Here is a 20,325-nt window from a genome sequence, read left to right on the forward strand (position 1 = left end):
AGTATTGGGGCATATCACTACAAACAAGATATTTTTCTGCAAATAAGCTGTTTAAGTCAAGGGCTAATAATGTAAAACAAGCTGCTATGCTCCAAAATTCTCACAAATGGGAATTAAGTTGTAATTGAACATCTAATTTTGACAACAAATTAATAACATTCTTTCACTGTATTTATATCTTAGTACAAATCTCATAAACCATGTATTGGTGGTTTGTCCATGTTAGATTCTATTTTAACATTCTGTACAAGTAAATACCTAATTCCTTAGAATCTGAAATGAATTGAACATTTAATGAACTCTAATACCAGGAAGCTCAAAATCTTAAAACCTGAGCAAGCTCTGACAGTTAAATGTGCTGTTAAAATAGTCCACCTGCACTTTGAAAGTCAAACACATTCAATTTGTTTTACCTCTTTTCTGTAGAATTTTAAACGTGGCAAGTCTTAGAGAAAGATATTACCCTCCAAAACTAGTACAAATACTATGTTTTGTTTTGTTTACCCTTAATCATTCTTTCCCCCCAAATATAGTATTTTTTTAAAAGTATATTTTAATATCAGATTATAGCCAGGCCCCCATCCACCTCTATCTTTTAAAGAGTGAAACAATTCCTTAACATTACCTTGAGATGTATGTATGGGCTTTGCAGGTAAAAGGATGATGCCCTAATATACTTTAGAATGGGACTTTAACCAAGGGGCCAATGAACCACTGCAATATCATAAACTTTAGGGAGTCATATATATTAGATGCACTTTCCTGGGTGAGGGAGTCCCTAGGATTCATCAATCTCAAAGGGCCTGTGACCCCAAAGGATTAAGAACCATTGCTATTAATGAGTTTGTGCCATTCACTATACTTAATTAGGATATAACTAATTTTGTCCTGCAGCTACCCAATCTCTTACACAAATCTACCTTACTTTAGATAGTACCATACAAATGCACACAGTACTAAGTAGTATTTTACTGGATCAGGACTATGAAAAAGGAAAAGAAAAACTCTCAACAATTTTTCTAAACATTTAGTTTAATGAGAAAGCCATTAGTAGAAAACTGGGTTTTAGAGCAATGAAAAGAAAGGAAGGGTTCAGTTTTGCATTAAAGAAGCATTACATTTTATTTTTCTCAGTTGTTTCTATGTTGAAGAATCAGTAAGTTTTATCATTATCTTCCTTGTTGGAAAAACCAAATTATCTGAAGCAACAAAGGTTGATTCTTACTGGTTTATGTGACAAACATACAGCCAGGTCCAAGGAAGACTTTCCTATGGCTTTTAAGAATTAAGAGTAATCCTCCCCCCTGCCCATCTTACTGCCATTTCTCCATTCCTTCATCTCTCAAGTTTTCTTATTTTCAGCCCAGTTTAACATAGTATTAATAATGTTAATTGGCCTTGATGAGGTAATGCACTCAGCTTTCTTGTTCAAGAAAATGGAATTGGCCTGTTTCGGTTTGAAAAAAAAAGGAGACACCATAAATGAAATAAAGGAAATGGGAGCAACATTTCATGCAGGATAAGTAAGAAAAAAAATGTCACTTAAACAAGTTACTATGTCAACTTAAATAATCTTTTCCCATCTCATAAAAGTATAAGTTGTTAACTGCAATTTCAATACCATCTGAGTTTTTCTAATTAGCACTCCCACCTGCTGGTAATATAAATAGGAAAACAACGACAGCAGAGGCCACTAGCTTAATTACAAAAAACAGTTAAAAGGGAAAGAATCTATGTTGAGGTGAACAAAAGTGGAAAATGTTCATCTAACAACGAAGTGGAACAATGTCCCTCATCATTCCTGTAGAATATTCTATCAGTAACCACTAACATTTAACTGAGACTTATAATTTTGACCAAGAAAATGATACAGTATTATACATTTTAAAAATGTATTCTTAAATATTTCAAGCATATTCCAAAGTAATATACAATTTAAAATACAAACCAAACACATGGCACATTATTGAAGGAATAAGGTAAAATTAGGCTTCTAAAAATTTAAAATATAAAGATCTCCTATAAAGCCTAAAAGAAAAACTAATTAGAAGATTAGATACTCAATTAAAAAATGGTCACCTCACTAGCAGTATCTGTAAGCAAAAGTATATGAAACTCCTTAAGGTCCCTTCAAAGAAAAACCTCAAATGAGAAACATTTATATACTGAAATATTTACATATCTTTTCTAATACCAAATCCTAATACAATACTGTACAAAATATTTTAGCAAAGTATGAACTAAAAGTATACACCATGAAATTCAAAATTAAAATAAAAAAATAAAAGAAAAAGCAGTACCCAATTTTATCAGCTCTTTCAGAAATCATAAGTTGAATTCCCAGATGAATTTGTCCAATAAAGATGGGCAGTGAAATTTTAAAATATTAAAGCACAATAATCATTTGGCTAAAATTGGATATAATACTGGCAGTGTGTTATAAAGAACAGAGTTTTACTTAAATAAGATAAATTTAGCTATTTATATTTTTAAATGCCATAAACTCAACCCCACCTGTATTTCTATGGCTGGAGAATCTAAGAAATCCATTACCTATTTCTCTGATTTACTGCTATCAGCAGGAAGAGTAAAGGCCAATTGTTATAGGCAATCAAGCATGGACTTAAGCCTCATAAGTCCTATTTTATTCTTATGCTGGGCAAAATTTTCTTCTGAATGAGATTAACTTTGGTGAGAAGAAAATAAACAGAAGAAAAGTTCACAGGTGAATAAAGTACAAATAGGTTCTTCAAGGCAAGGGGGCCTGTTCAGGTAAGTACCTGGCAGATAATAAGTGGACAATTAACTATTTTTTAAATTAGTGATCCAGTTATAATATTAACATAACTAGATTATAAATTACGAACCTATTTATCTCTTTATAGTCCCCAGGTGCTTAGCCTAGAACAGTGTTTTGCAGATAATACTCAAAATATTTTGTGGAAAAGCTGAGTTATTAGCTGGATTAACATATGGTCAAATAGATCACTAAAAGTACTGCTGTAATTCAGATTATTTGAATTACATAATTAATTTATTCCTTAATTCAAATTTCTTAACGTTATGAAGTTAGTATAAAAAATTAAGTGGCCCACAGCAGTTGCACAGTATTCTAGAAGTTAATCCACTACAATTAAAAATGTTTGAGATAGTTATAAAGCTGTGTATCACTTTGATTTTTAAAAGTCAATGCTAATACTTAGACTGCATTTGTAAAAGAATATTCCCCAAGAAAGTGGAAATTAGGAGATCATACCTTATTAAAACAGTAATAGATCAGTGAAATTTTTTAATGTTAGGGTAAAAAGAGCCTGCTATATAAAACTGAATTTCCTACTAAACACAGCAAATAAGACATTTAAATGAAGGTGTATTTTGAATACTATATTACTGTCACATAACAACTTTTTCCCTCCAAAGAACATAGAACGCATCAAACATTTTTGAGGCATTGCCCTGAGATGCTAATTTGCACAAAAAAGGGGGGTGAGGGGTCAAGAATTTAAGTGGTACAAAAACGAAGTGCACAACAGAGGTGCAAAAGTGCCTTTAAAAAGTGTAGTTGGCTCTCCTTCCCCACTATTACCCCCAGGAATCAGGAACACATACAGTCTGCTGTTATAATGTGTACTTCCTTCCTGTATTTTTGTAATGAAAAATTATATCTAGTTTGGCAGTGCTGACTCATGTGGAAAAGATTTAGTCTTCTTAGATCATACTTAAATACAATTTTCTCACTTCCAAGCATAATTTCAATAGTAATAATTTTAACAGAGGAATATTTTAATTTCCTTTTTGTTTAAAGACTCTTAAATTTAAAAAGGCTCTAAATATGCTGTTAGCAATTGAAATATAGCTTTCCATCACATACACTACTTGTAACTTAAATTTTGCATCTCAAAAGATTACACAGTCCAGTTCAAGGTTTTGCAATTTCTGGAACTAAAAATTTCATTCTACTTAAAAAATTAAGGAACTGGTTTGTTATAGGAGGGATTTTGCTTTCAGTACTAGTATGTCTGGTAATCAATTTACACTAGAAGCACTGGTATTCATTAAATGCACATTTAGATGCTTGCAAAGCCATAACTTAGAACATTATCATACTTCGCACTCTACCACAGATTTAGACATTAAGTATTTATTGTAAGTATGGAATTGGTTCTGTAATTCCAACTGTTATGAATTTCTAAATATAAATAGTACTTCAGTTTTTCTTCATTCATGCTGGATTAAGATATAAATTAAATACAATTAAGTTACATTTAATCACCTCACAAATAAGAGGGATAATGAAAAGATTTTGCTGGTATGTAACTACTTAAATCTGAGACATTTCACATTACTTTTCCCACTACTCCCCTAACTTTACATTAGTTTTAAGGCTATATATACAAATATGTATATTTCCAAGTTAGGGAAAAAACAAATATAACAAAATGGATTATACTAGCTTTTATACACAAAGTTTTGATTTTAAATTCAATGTTGTATTTTAGTCTTACATTTTAATAGTTTTCTAGTGGGGAATCTGCCTACTGAATGATTAAATTACACGGTGATAAATACAACATTCAACTTAAAGAGACAAAAATACAGAAGGGCACAGAACAGTAGTCTTTTCAATGTGACAGATTTTAAAACTTACTTTCACATGCTTAATCAGAGGAATTTAAGCCTGAATTAAATTAGGTTTTTATATCTACAATTCTTTAAGCTTTGAAAGTTATTTTTAAAGGCCAACAGCTAAATATTATCAACATGCTATATTTCAAATCACAAATACATCTTAACCACTTGGATTCTAAAGACATGGGCCAATTAAAAATCACAGGCAAACACACACTCACAAACACACACATACACCCCTACCACAGACTGTTAGATTGTCAAACTTTGACAATTATTTTAATTAAACAGTAGGCAAATTCAAGCTGATGCACATCTTAATGAAAAACAAGCAGCCCAAAAGAAACCTATTTAAAAAACAGATTAAGGAACAACAGAGACTCGAATCTTTTAGTCTTTCTAATGGCAGGGAAACAGTTCCATCTATGCCTTGAGTAACAGAGTTGTCCAATTAAAAGAGACTAACATCTTTTCCTATGAGAAACATCTCATTTACAATAGTATGGTGTTTTAAAAGGCCGGGGTAAGAGAGGAATTACACATACATGATTAAATTTCTTGTTTGTTAAATCAAGCTTTATTGATAAAATGGAATTCAGAATACCTTACTAGGAACAGCAGCAGGCCCAGCCAATCATGATAGCAAAAATGTGGCAGTCTCCTACTATATGTAGGAAGCTGCTGCTTATCAATTAGTAATTAAATGTAAGGACTTGTAAAAGAGGTGCAAAGAATCAAGGCATTTTAGCCCCAAGATTGGTATTCTTATGAATATACTGTATTACCTGCAATACTCATGGCAACAAGGAGAGAACATCCTGACAGTTAAATGAAGGGACCAGCTTTATGAACAATGCCAATCCCCTACCAAGAACATTTAGTTTTCAATAACTCCTTGGATGTTCAGGTTTGTAAGATTTTGAAATTATTCTCCATAATCATGCGCACGTTTGAACATCTAGCTGAAGTGGCTGCTGCTCTCCCTGTCCCAACCCCAAGTCCAAACACAACATGACTTGAAAGGGCTATATATCTGTTGCATCACACAACAAGCCAAACATTTCTTGTAACTTTGATAGTGATTTAAAGCAGTTCATAATTAAATATGAGCATTTTGTACAAGGACAATTACACTTTACAAAAAAACAAAATCATACAACAAAAATTGCTGGAGTCTGATTTACAACATGAATTATGGTTTGAAATCACGTTTACATAAGTCTCAAATTTACAAAAAAAAAAAAAAAATTCACTTCTGGGCTAGCTGTTGTACTGCTGAAGTTCTCTGGTGTAATTACTCTCACCCATGTCATATCCCCTTCCTTAAAGTTGAGGATGGATGTTAAAAGGTCAACGAAGTTGAGCTGTACTCTCCTTTGGAGGTGAAGGTAAACTCCATGGCTAGATGAGCAGTTTTACCACATATCATCAGTTGATGTAGAGTCCTTTATAAAAGGAAACAAACAAAACAAGGGACTAAATTAAAGCTTAGAGGTGCCAAAATACACTACTTTCTGGATAATACAGAAAGATAAGGTTTTATAAAGTTGACTTTTAGAATACAAATCTTTTAAAACATATATAAGCATGTGTGTATATGATATAGCAATATTTAATCTGTTCAAAGAATTAACTCTTTGTTTCGTTTTTGGAAAATATTTAAAATATGGTTTTACAGTGAGTTTGACCAAATGTATTACTAAATCAATAAAGCTACTAAAAATAATTTTCTTTTTTATAAACCCCAATTTTTAGAACACCACTTTTATAACCTTTTATGGTATCAGAAAAGATTAAGATCTCAGATAATATGAAATTTGAGGAAGCTTCATAACACAATACAGAAAATATTTCAGAACAGTGCCCAAATGATTTTAAGTTACTACTTTTCTATAAACATCTTGCAATAGAAAATTTAATTGGATAATATGGCATTTTAATGTCTATTTATATAAACCTAATACTCTACATTAATATTTAAATGAAATATATAGTTCAGGATGCTTGACAAAGGTATTTTCAACCATAAAAACTATTTATTAGAGACAGACATTCTGATGTTCTGCTGCAGCTGCTTATAACATTCAGAGTAATTTAAAATTCTGAGTAGAGATATTATTCCCATTCAAAAAAAAAATTAGTGGAGGCAAACCTTCTGAAGTTGATTGCTTGCAGACTCTTAAAAAAAAACTAGCATGATTCAAAAGGACTTTTTCCTTTTTTGAGAGAGGTGGCCACTCACCATGATTATGTCCTCAATCACTAGAACTGTGGTGCAGGCAGAGATCAGAGCAAGCAGAGTTCAGAGCAATCAATCAGGGGTGTGTGTAAAAGAATGGGTACAGTGAACAGCTCTGCAAAAACAGGTAGGCAGGATATGCATTTAGAGTGGAGGGGAAGGTAAAGCAGAGGGAGCTAAAATGCTACTTACAGTGTCGTCATTTTTGTAAGGATTCAGTCTATTGTAAACGGCTTCAATTACATTCCGCCTAAATTTTAAAAAATGCAGAAAATTAATTATTTGGAAAGCACACATTGCCTAATAATTTACAGCCAGGTGTTTATTAAAATTTCAGAGATTATTTTACAATCTTACACTTAGAAATTATTTTAGTTCTATTTCTTGCTGTCAATTAGCAAGTCCCACTTTAAGATATTTGAGTCCCAACATTAAAGTAGAGGTAAATTTACTCTAAAATGTTAACATTCCACCAAACCAGTTTAGAAGGCTAAAAATCATGGTTTTTTAAAAAAAGTCTATATGGTTTACTTCTATTTGAACTGGATTAAAGTGGTCTTGAGTCAGCAATGGCTATCCTGTTTTTAAGATATAATACTAATATATACTAGTTAAAAGGGGCATCTTAGTTTTGAAATAGAAATAACTTCATCTATTGTTGTAAAATAATTCAGATATATTTTAAAGTTTCTACTTTTCCTAATCCTCCTTTTGAAAGCTCTATTAAAACTGAAATGTCAAATATGACATTTCCATGACAAGTCTAGGAGTTAGTTTTTGAGTATGTTTTATTAAAAAATCTATAGTGGTATTTATAAGTTACAGCCTCCCTGCTTCCAAAATGGATTTGAAGTAGTTTTATTGATACTGATTTCATCAAAAGTCACATAAAAAAATGTTTCCAAAAAATAAAAACTTCAAACAGGAACTTTTATACTACAACCACTATTTAGTGAAATTATTACAAACAACATGGCTATACTTGCAAAACAGTGGAGAATCAAGAAAGTTAGTCAATAATATTTTTTTGTAGGTCAATTATATGAGTATTTGAGGAAAAACTGTTTTAAGCCTTGATTTAAAAAATTGCTTCAATTCTCAGTTATGTAAAGGTGTAGGCTTAATATTTAACACAAATTAGTCCAGTTCTGAGTGGAAATGAAAAAGAAAAATATGCATCCTCCTATATCTTCTCTGACACCAAAACCCAACTAACCAGCAATCAATAACTTTTAAAAATGCTGGGAAAATCAGATATAGAAACATGGCCCAGATAAACTAAGATAATCTTTGGGGTATTATGTTTTCCAGAGTTTGACAAAAACAAATTATAATACTACTGACACTTAGAATTTTGCAGTTCTGTGTAATTCAGTTTAAAAAATTTTTTCATTATATTATCTCATTTATGCTCTATGAGGAAAATCAACGTCACCCAAACTTCCACTAAGGACAGCCCTCAGAATACGCTGACTTCCACACTAGAAAAAAAATTTTTTTCCTTGGGGTCAAGGTGTTTTATTACGAAAATAGAATAAGAACTTTGAAAATGAAATAATCCTCTCTAATTTAATGAAAATTTTTAAATTTTTTTATTGTTTTCTGTGTGTGAGTTATATGCAACTTGAAAAATAGTTCACTCGGCTCCCAAGGTGAGGAGATGTGTGCATTACATACACTTCATGAGGCCCTGGGCTCAAAACTAACATGAATTAAATGCAATTCACATGGCAGTTAATGTGTTGTTAGAAAAAATAATATCCTCATGTCTATTCTAAACAAGCACCAGATATCTTAATACTAAAAAGCACTGAAATCACAGATTAAATATTTTAAAAACACAGATAAGTACATCACTTTAGAAATTAGGTAAACACACATTTGATTAATGGACATCTAAAATTTTCATATACTGACATAAAGTGTAAGAATGTGCAGAATGTAACTTACTTGCTTGCCAATTCACCCCCTGGTGGGAGGCTGGGGATGTTCTCACTCGCTAATGTGCGCATCACATGGACTAAGTCGGGGACGCCTTCCCCCTGCTTCTTTATGATTTCTGGGAATCAGAAGTACTTTTTTTGTAAGTGTTATCAAATTTAATTAAAAAGAAAACCGAAACAAAGATAACTTAGGTTTTTAAAGATGACATTTAACAGATCTGAGATTTTCTAAACTGGTATCATTAAAAAAAAAAAATCAGGTCGATCATTCAAAATTTATGACAGAGGGATGTACAAAATGACACAAAAGATTAACTTCAAAGAATGAAAACATTCAAGATAAAAATGTGAAAAGAAAAAAATATTTGCTGTTAAATCAATGTATTACATAATCAGGGATATGTGCATACAAATGAAAATATCCTTTCATAAGATGCCAACTAGTTATTTCTGAGATCATTCTTCTCTTTCATATTTCCTGAATTTTACCCTATAGAATACATTGCACAGATTTGAAAAAAAAAATTAACAATTTCAAGATTTGAAAAAAAAAATAACCTTTAAGTATAGGGAAATTTATTGTTTATACACTAACCCAAATTATTTTTACATGTACATTTACACTTGTAAGATACTTAAGTAGCATGTACAGATTAGATTATGTACTTGAATATCACTCTCAGCTTTTCTCTAAAGTATCTTTAACAATATATTATATAGATATACCATTTCCTTCATTGATTACTTGAACAAAGCCTTGACTAGAAAAGGTCTAAATTTCATTACCAAATTTCTATAAAGAGAAAGATTTGATAAACCATACAACTGCATTTAAAATAATTTTAAAACATCCAGTTATTAAATGGGCATAGTGATATGATTTGCAGTGTTGTCATGCAGATGCATATTGGTATTTATATCACAGAATATAAAAAATTATGAACAAAGAAACTTACAAAGAATTCTAAAACTATTCACTTGAAGTAAAAGAAGTTTTAGCACACTTTATGTGCAAATTCAGGCCAAAAGTATTTGTAAGTTATATGTTCAAGTTTTGTTCAGTTTTTGTTTTCCAATGTTTATAGTAAGAAATGGTATTTTCTTTGTCATCACTGAGGCAAGAAATTATCATTATACTTCTCAATTTGTAAATACCTTTGAAAATAACAATGCATATAAAGATCTTTCATCCTTTGATCAAGCCTCAAATTACTAAAAGACAAACATGGCTACCCATAATATTTCTTTCCATGGTTTCAATTTTCCTTTTAGAATAAAGGCCAAATTTACCATCTATTATTTTTCGCCTTTTTTTAAAACCAGTCTTAAATCTGAACAAAATGCAAGGATCTCAGATTTGGTTTGCCAAGTTCCTTTATTGTGTAATCTTTAACATCTAGTATATTTATTCTACATGGTTCTAATGCTGGAAATCTACTGTACAAAAATAAAGGGATTTGATGTTTACCTAAACTGCACAATATCACAATCTAAAGCTGTAATACACTTAACATACAGTCTCTGCTAAGCCAATACAATTATTGGATAGATAACTAGATACAATAGAAATGAACACTGATGATAAATTCAATCAATATGGTTTCAGGTCTAAAAAACATTACCTTGAATCATCACTATTTGATGTATCTTACATCTCCTTTGTTAAAATATAAATTAGGATATTTTAACTGTGAAGAACATTACAGGAAAACAAATACTTTTTTAAAAATCTAAGGCTTTAAAAACAGTTAATATCTCCTATTCCATGTGGGACAATCCATTTAAACTACCTGACCATTAATACTACACTAGCCTTGTTTCTTCCTGCTTTCAAAAAAGAAAAAGATATTTTAAGAAATATTCCTTTAATTGCTATTTGACTATACATTTTAATTAGAATCTTAATAAGACTGAACGCTTTGATAAAAAATATATATGTATAGATCCGTGTTTCACATACATATATACAAATACATTCTGATCCCCTGTGATCCCACTCCACCAAGTTTGAGGGATTCTATCAGTTATCTCCAAAGTCACAACTTTAAAGCTCGGGTAATCTGTAGCAAAGATTTGAGAAATATATACATGAGTATAATCTTAAATTGGCTTAGAAGGATCACATACTTAATAACTGTATGGTTTAAATTATGAGCTGAATCTTTTCATATATCCAGAGAGTCAAGTATTTAGAAGGGGACAAATAACAGGATAAAGGAGAGCTGGAAAGCCTTTGTCCTTTTCTGTGCTGTGGACAGTCAAACCAACAATGTTTGAAGCAAGGTGAGGTTTAGTAGCCACAGTAATCTAGTGAAGGCATATATTTATAAAAGCCAAGGAAAAAAAAGAAAAAGGTATTCGGTGCCTGCTTTGGAAGCTGAATGCAGTATTTTTCACTGATGAGATACAACAACTTTTACAATACAAACAGTTACATTTTTTCTATGTTTTTTAATAGTAACAGTTTTAATTAACGTAGTTTTATTCTCTAGTTGCAGTCTCATCAAATCCATCTGAGTAAAAAAATACCATATTTATGACATAATCTCTAATTGAATGATACAAGTATAACAACACTTCAACATATCAAAAATATTGAGTATTAATGTAAACTCTGTCCAGATGGCATCTCTTCTAGCTTGATAAGTAATATAAAACAATATAACAAAATTATGTAAGTATTTCATAATTCCATCTAAAACTTAAAGAGTGCATACTAAAGAGAAAAGTAGCAAGTCGTTTCTAATATTTGATCCCATTTCATAGTAAAAATACTGAAGCACTTACTCTTATTTCTTTAAACCACTAAGATAACATGTATGCCCAAGTTACTTTAAAGTGCCAATACATTAAATATCAACTTATCCTTATACAGATTCTTATGGTTTCATATACTTCCACTAATCAAGTTTGATCAATGATTATAGGATTCTAAATAGTTTATTTTACTATATTATCTATAAATAATTTATATTGAAATGATTAATTTAAAATATAAAAATTCCAAGACCTTTGGTAATAATAAGGAAACCACCTCATTGAACAGTATGTATGCCCACTGAATGAACTACTAAATAGTACATACACATAACTAGATGTATCATTATCAAGTAGTGGAGGAGGGCAATAAAAACAAAATAATAGCTTTAGACAGTACTGAAAATCAAAAACAATCATGATTCTAGTATCAGGCTGATTATGACTGCTATCAAATAGCTAAAAGGGAAAAAACAAAATTAAAGTGAATATTAATTTTAATAATGCAGGCACAGTGAGATGTAATAGTGTGATAGGTCAATGCGTGCATGCTAGTAGAGGTCTTTAACGTGCAAATTAATGACATTCGGAGCCCAAAATGCATTTTAACACTATTAAAATCATGTCAGGTTCTTCTGCTTACAGAAACTACACTGCATATATGCATATGCAGTAAACTGGAATTCAATAGAGAGAGAATGTTTATACCAAGTAGTAGCTGCATCAAAAATCATTTTAAATTTTTTCAAATATTTAAAGGCATTACATATGAGAGGCATGAACCTTTCCAATTGTTCCAAAGTAATTTGCAGATTTATAAGAAATATACTTCTGGAATTCCTTAGTCTTAATTAATTAATTTCTTAATTTTATTCAGCAGTTACATTTCTGCCAGGTAGAGAACTATTATGTCTCCTATTCAGGTCTATCTTGTTTAGGTGAGATAGTTTATGGCTTAGACAAGAAGCCTGGAAACAGTTTAAAGCAAATTTTTTAAAGCTGTGGTCAATGAAAGATGTTAATCATCAGGCTATGCCCTTCAAGTTAACAAAAAACAAAAACAAAGCCCTAGAGATTTTAAATTAATATACACAGCATTTCACAGAAAGATGGTATTCAAATTATCACCATCATAAATAATCTCTTTGTAATTAAATAAAGCACAAAGCAGATTTTCCTGGCATAAAATTATTCATGCCAGTGAATTCGTTATGAATTTTAGAGCATATAAACATTTAGCCTTTAAAACATTTAAAAACAAAAGTATCCCTGAATAAAATGTAGGATACTTTCCACACTAATTGTTATTTCTATTATAACTGTGTTAGGACAACTGTATACATCTAAACAGCTACTACAGAAATGCCCTTTCCCCCTTTTGTACCCTAAACCTAGATGTCAAAGGCATGTAAAGATCTAAAAGCTAAAATGTTAAAGTTTGATTGTGTTGAAGACTTTTCCTTAATAAAGCTACTTATTTTTTGTTAAATGATCCACCTTCCACTCTGGATTCCAGGTACTTGTCCAACTCTGCCTCCTTCTTCACTGCTTCTGGTGATACTTTGGGTGCATTTGGAAAACAGATCAAAATCACACTCATGTTGTCTCGACTTCCCTGGGAAGAAAAAAGGTTGAGAATATTTTGGTTTTCTTTTTGCTCTTCTAACTCTTGAGAACCTTTACAGCCATGCCAATTGCAGTTATACATGTTCCAGTGAAAATATGTTATTTTAAGGAGAAAAAAAAATGCATGTGTGTGAGGGGACAACCACCCCTAACTTCCCATACACTATATAATTCAGTATATAACCAACACTCCAAAAGATAGGAGAGAAACATTACAGGTTAAATCCCACTGTAATAATCATTTTTTGTCATTCTATAGAACAAAACTATTACTAAACATTTACTAGTGGCCTACTTGAATTGATACCTAACACAAATACACACACACACACACACACACACACACACACACACATTCATTCATTCCATACCAGATAGAAAAGTCTAGTGGTATTCTTTAAAATAGGATTTGACCTGCAGTTAGTTACATGTATATTTGACAATTTTACATTTAAAATAAATTATAGTAAGTTCTGGGGCTAATACATTTGTTTCTTAAGTAGAAATATGGAATTAGGAGTATAACTATAAAATTTATAAACCAGCTTTTAACTTTTATAATTAGAAAAAATTTTAGGAAGTACATTCATTTGAAAAGACACTTAAATAATTAAAATATTTGAATTGGTGTTAGCCTCCCTGGATGTATTAGTAATTTTACATTTAACTATTTAAATCAGTTATATGGAAAAACTGACCTTACATCATTAAACAACAAACAATACAGTTTGCCCAAACTTCAGAAACTGACAGAAGGCACTATCAAGTTGTTACTCTATTGATTTTTTGAACATATGTGTTATATAAACCTGATTTCTAAGTACAATCAGACTATAATTAAGATTTTAAATACAGCTGGCAGCATGCATATAAAACTGCAAAGAATATTTTGTTGGCTTTTTATGTTTGCATGTTAAAATATCAAATATATGCCCTCAAGAAAAGTTTTGTAAAATCAACATTTGTTTAAAAAAAAATCAAGAAATGAGTTAATGAGCATTACTGACAAGACGGAATGTGGGCCAAGCATAGTGGCTCATGCCTGTAATCCTAGCACTCTGGGAGGCTGAGGCGGGAGGATCGCTCAAGGTCAGGAGTTTGAGACCAGCCTGAGCAACAGTGAGACCCCGTCTCTACTAAAAATAGAAACAAATTAATTGGCCAACTAATATATATAGAAAAAATTAGCTGGCCATGGTGGTGCATGCCCGAGCCCCAGCTACTTGGGAGGCTGAGGCAGGATTGCTTGGAGCCCAGGAGTTTGAGGTTGCTGTGAGCTAAGCTGAGGCCACGGCACTCTAGTCCCGGCAACAGAGTAAGACTGTCTCAAAAAAAAAAAAAAAAAAAAAAAAGAATGTGGTAGAAAGAACACTGAACCTAAGTTAAGGGCCTAGATTTTCTAATCTTAATGCTGTTACTAAAGATGTACAACTCTGTATAAGTCATTTATAAATATGTATGTATTAAAAATACAATATATACACTCATTAATTCCTTAACAGTCCAATGAATGAGATACTATACTATTATCTCTATTTCATAGCTGAGGGAGGTCAACTTGTTCAAGACTGTAGAGTACAAAAGTAATAGGGGTAAGCCTTGATCCCAGAGGTGTCTGACTCTTAAGTCCACAGAGCCTTTTCTGGCTTCAGTTTCCTCATCTGTAAAATAGAGGCTGAACTAGCTCATCTATGTACGTGATCCCATTTGATCTTCTCAACAACCCCATGAGACAGGGCAATAAAATCTGTCTTACCCTTTTTACAATTAAAGAAACTGATTTTCCAGAGAGTTTAAATAGCTTACCTAAAGTCATACATAGTCTTACATCAAGTTCTTCTGACTCCATGTCCAAGGCTATTTTATTACACCACATCAAACAATCACTAAAGTCCCTCTGTAAGTACTACAGAGTCATTAAACCACAGTCTCAAACTACTGAGATATCATAAACATACTGAGATATCACATGGCAAAAAATATTAAAACTCCAAAATGCTTTTCATTTAAACACTGAGGCCTAACCCTCCCCACTTTCTTTCTTTCAAAACATGTACTCTGATATAATCTTTTTACCTTTGATAATCTTCCACATTATTACAAAGCTCAAATAATCATGGGTTACTAAAAGACTAAACATTTAGATTATAACTCTTATATAGATGGTACCTGGGTAATTTATTTCTAAAAAGTGTTCCTATGATGTATTTTCATAATTGGTGAAAAGTATACTGCAACTGTGCCAAATATTTATTTTTGAGAACTACAGGTTCTAAGATGATTAAATACTAGAATAATTAATATGACATAAGATAATTTTATGATTTTTTTAAAAAGTCTAGCTACCTTATACAAACAGGTGTCGACTACTTCATTGCAAACTTTCTCAAGGTCATCAGTGACTTCAAGTCTGGATCTTACAAAATCACAGAGCTCTTCATTTCCCATAACATCCCAGATACCATCACATGCAAGGATAATGAACTGATCATCTTCTTCAGATCTTTCAATATCATGGACTTCAGGCTCTGGTGAGACAAGCTGCTCTGTAGGACCTTTTCCATGGACACATTTGTAATCAAAATCCCCAAGGGCTCTTGATACAGCCAGAGAGCCATTCACACGCTGAATCATTACAGAGCCACCTGCATTCTGAATTCGTTCTTTTTCCAGCGGATTACTTGGTTTGTGATCTTGCGTGAAGAAGTGAACTTTCCTGTTCCTACAAAGTAAACCTCTTGAGTCTCCACAGTTAATGAAATAAGTATGTTGGGGAGAAATTAAGACACCCACAGCTGTTGACCCACTTCTATCTGCACCATGCTTCTTCTCTGACATGACTCTCATGTGTTCATCAATCTCCAGAAAACCTGTTCTGATTCCATTCTTTACATTTTCCACAGAAGGTGATCCTGCAGACCCTTTAAAATCCTGGTTATTGGTAATGTGATCTAACAAATGCTCACAGCAGTATTTGGCAACCTGAGAACCAGCATGCCCATCATACACAGCAAAGAATGACCATGTTTCAAGTCCACTTGGCAAACCGATCACAGCTGTATGTGCATCCTCCATTTCAACACGCCAACCTTGCATGCTGCTTAGCCCGTATCGCAACCCATTACCCTGCCCCTGGGCATTATGCTTTTCCATCTTTGGCTTGTCTAAAAATGCTCCCATTATGTCTTGATCCTCTAGGTCTGCAAAGGAAGAGAAACAGGAAAAGTCAATAATCATCTTATAAATAAAATATGTACCAAACAATCTTCTGAAGAGTGAAAGAGATACACAACAAACATTAAATAAGAATTTACAACTCTTGTGATAAACTGACACTAACTGTGTTGCTGACTTGGCATCTGGAGATTAACAAGGAAAAACTGAGGGGAAGGCTGATCAAGCACAGCTCAATAGGCAGAGAAAACTAAAGCATTGGGATAAAGGAGAGTAAGTAGAAAGGAGACCTGTCAGTGGCCATCAACTTAAATGAACCAGGCTAAGTGTTTCAGGATACACTGAACATGTGCAATCTCTAAAGGAATCTCTAAGGAATCTCAGAACTAACTTATGTGTGTATCAATCAAGACAAGCTAAATGAATTTATAGGACATATCAAAAGCCTACTAATTCAGACATCTTAGAACAGTCAGAAATTTCCAAAGTTTGAATTCAAACTACCTAGCTTTATTTCCACCACACGAACCCTTTGAAAAACTAAAAAATAATCTACTCAAAATGTTCCAAAATTTGCATTCTCCTCCCTTTAAGCCTTTGCTCACATCAGTCTCCTTAACTGGAATCCCTTGCCTCTCCCTCTCTACTTACAGAAAAAAGTATACCCATCCTTTAAAATCTAGTTCAAATTCCACCTATTCCATAAGGTTTTTCAGTCTTTGATACAGCCAATAAGTTATTAAATTACTATAAATGGTCTAGCCTCAGTTTTTAATTTGCAAGGAGTTATACGTTATATACAAATATAACAAAATTAATCTACAGCTAAATCTATTAATCTAATGGTAATAGCACATATCATTATTATACTCTATGACCATTAGGTATAAATAGTAAAGGAGATCAAAGAGTCTAGTGACAAGCCCTGCTTGACAAGCCTGAAAGTTCAGCTAATCTAATCCTTTCCCAATCCTCAAAAGTTAAAATCCCAAGGTCGGGAATGGGCCCATACAAGGCAAAGAGATAGTTTGTCAGGATTAAGGTTGGCCCTTACTTGAATAATAGCTTAGGAATGTGCAGACTTGGGGTTCAAGTAATCAAATGAGTTACAACTGAACTAAAGGCAATCTGAAAGAAAAGAATGATAAATGGAGATTTAAAGGTGGTGAAGAGGAATTAAATAGTGGGGAATAAGGGTGGGTAGGGGATAGTTAAATCCCTATGCAGTTTTGAGACTAGGAGACTGATGAGAAAACTGGAAGAGAAAGGGGAAGAAGAAAAGTCCCTAAGAAGGAAATAAAAACATTTGTTATTCCAGCAACACTTTCCCCCTTCTTTTTCCTCATTGGTCCAAACTATACAGGCAGAGAAGATTGGCTGGTTGATGTGATAAAACAACAATCTGCCTACTCCTCTGCCCCCTACTACAATTCCACTAATGGAAGGTAAAGAATGAAAACTAGCTATCACATATCCCTTATGGTGGTATTTATCAGGTTACTTTTCTGACACTAAGTGTTTTTCTAACACCAACCTGATACACATTAATGCAAGAGTATTCTGACTGGAGAAAAGGATAATGTAATGATGACATCTTAGCAGACAATGTTTAAGAAGAATTATAAATCATTCTGGTGTTTTAAAAATATTACCTCATTTAATCTCAACAACTCTCTAAGGTGAGTAATAATACCATCTCTAATTTATAGATTAAGAACCTTAGCCAAGGTTAAATAAATCTTGGCTAAAATCACTCAACTAATAAGCTTAAAGGAATCAGGACTCTAATTCAAGTCTGTCTCTAAAGCATCATTAACCACTAAGGCAATGGGTTTTAACCATAGCTGTGCAACAGAATCTACAGACCTTTGAAAAATAAATATTTCCAAATCAGAATTCCCAAGGTAGGGCTGAAATCTAGGCATCTGTGTATTTAAAATTTTTCACATGTGATTCTGAGACACAGCAAGGTTGCAAACCACTGTAAAAGATTATATGAAATGGCAAGGCAGAAGATGAGGAGGAGAAAGAGAGAGTCAGATAAGGGCCAAAGAGGAAGAATCAACTCAAAATGTAATCAAGACAACAATCCTAGGTTACAAGACCACTATCCTAGGCTAGAAATAACAAAGAGAAGTTGTACAGGAGAAGAGAGTACACTGTCTTGAGAAAAGAAAAAGATGTCAGTGAAACTCAAAAACATAAACATATTTAATAGACAAAGCAACAAAAGAGAGCAGAAATGACAAACTTTCCTCTGCTAAGAATTTACGAATAGCACAAAGTACTAAAGAACAGAAGTTATAAAGTAAGACCAACCTGGGTTTAAATTCTGGCTCTACTACTTAGTAACAGTTTGACTAATTAACCTTTCTGAATCTCTCCATCTGTATAATAAGGTACTTATCTTACAGAGTTCTTATGAGGATTAAATGAAATAATATACACAATGCATTTGGTATAGTGTCTAGCACATTGTTAACAATCAATATGATAGATATTATTAAATAATTATTACACTATTGTTTTCTACCAGAGGGAGTAGTCAGTCATAATGTTTCCTCCTTGTCACCAGCTTTGACTACCCTTAAATTAAAAACTTCTACATGAAAAGTTTAAAACACACTTTAAACACCTCATTAGTAAATACGGGAAAGCAAATTTAAAACAAAATGCCATTTCTCATCCATTTGGCAATATCAAGAATCGGTAAGAATGTGGGGAAACAGGAACCCCTATACGGGAGTATAAAATGGTTCAGCTACTTTGAAATATAATAGCTAGTGAAGTTCAATATGTACATAAGTTAACTCCTCAGCAATTCTCCTTCTAATTATATATCCTAGAGCAATGTTTTACCAACAGTGGATATGAGTGATGAAATCAATTTAGTGGGTTGTGTGTGACCTGTATTTTAAAAGGATAAAATAGGGTGCAGCTCAGGTAGTAAAGTAAGTAATGTTTCTTGAAGTTTTTGTTCCAGATGTATATGTGTGCTTACTAAGCTGAGGTATATACTTCTTAGTGTGGTCATAGTCAAAAGCTTGAGCCAGGGGCACACGCCTGTAATTCTGGCTGCTCAGGTAGCTGAGGTGGGAGGGATTGTTTGAGCCCAGGAGTTCGAGATCAACCTGGACAACACAGAGACCTCCTGTCAAAAAACAAAACAAAACAGAAACCAAAAAAACAAAAAGCTGGAAACATGCTGCCTTAAAGGAACTCTCCCATCTGCCCAAGGTGACACGTTCAGTGATCTTTTTGGAGAACTGCAATAGTAAACATGGGAAATAAACTAACTGCTGATTAGAAGGTAGAATGGATAAACAACAGAATACTATGTAGGTTTAATTATATCAACACAGAGACATCTCGAAAACAACAACAAAAGGCAATATGCTGAATAATGCAGAAAAACAACTGCATTACTAATTTGGTAAAAATGTAAAAACAAGGCTAGGCAGAATATATGCAAACTTCAGACAGAGTAGTAGTTGTAAGCTCCATGAGAGCAGGAACTTTCTTTTTTTTTTTTATTCAATGGTGTCTCCCCAGCAGTTGGAACAGAGCCTAACACACTGCAGAAATTCAATATTATTTGTTGACTGACAAGTTTCTCTCTGGGAATAACAAGAGAAAAGAGAATGGCTTCAGGGAAGGGTTCAAAAAGGGGATTCAACTATATCTGCAACAGGTATTTCCTGACTTTGAAGCAGTAACAGGGATTTTAAGAACATAATCTCTGCTTTACCTTTTTTAGTTTTTCTTTGGTTCATCTAAGGTAAACTGACTCCCTTCAAAAGTTACTTGTACCTTATAAGAAGTCAAAACCAAACCAAACAAAACCCATACCAGGAGCCAAAGAAGAGCAAACTAAGAAAGAAACTGTTTTAAAAGTACATAGGATTCTCTTATAACTTAACTAAGATTTAACTCTAGATTAGACAGATTAGCAGCATG

The 20,325-nt window shown here is 32.6% G+C and overlaps 1 protein-coding gene across 6 annotated transcripts in view; it reads right to left on the reverse strand.

The window, feature by feature from the left end:
- Positions 1 to 5,183: 5,183 nt before the first annotated feature.
- Positions 5,184 to 20,325, reverse strand: part of PPM1A (protein phosphatase, Mg2+/Mn2+ dependent 1A) — a 44,522-nt gene continuing 29,380 nt past the window's right edge. For all 6 annotated transcript variants that reach the window (XM_012777630.3, XM_012777634.3, XM_012777633.2 and 3 more), the window contains 5 exons: positions 15,541 to 16,394; positions 13,066 to 13,183; positions 8,819 to 8,927; positions 7,061 to 7,118; positions 5,184 to 6,074 (listed from right to left, as the gene is read on the reverse strand). In XM_012777630.3, the coding sequence (XP_012633084.1) occupies positions 6,045 to 6,074; positions 7,061 to 7,118; positions 8,819 to 8,927; positions 13,066 to 13,183; positions 15,541 to 16,394 (1,169 nt within the window). In that variant the 3' untranslated portion in view covers positions 5,184 to 6,044. The remainder of the gene's footprint in view (positions 6,075 to 7,060; positions 7,119 to 8,818; positions 8,928 to 13,065; positions 13,184 to 15,540; positions 16,395 to 20,325) is intronic.

The sequence above is a fragment of the Microcebus murinus genome, chromosome 6, assembly GCF_040939455.1.
Source record: "Microcebus murinus isolate Inina chromosome 6, M.murinus_Inina_mat1.0, whole genome shotgun sequence".
Taxonomy (NCBI): Eukaryota; Metazoa; Chordata; class Mammalia; order Primates; family Cheirogaleidae; genus Microcebus; species Microcebus murinus.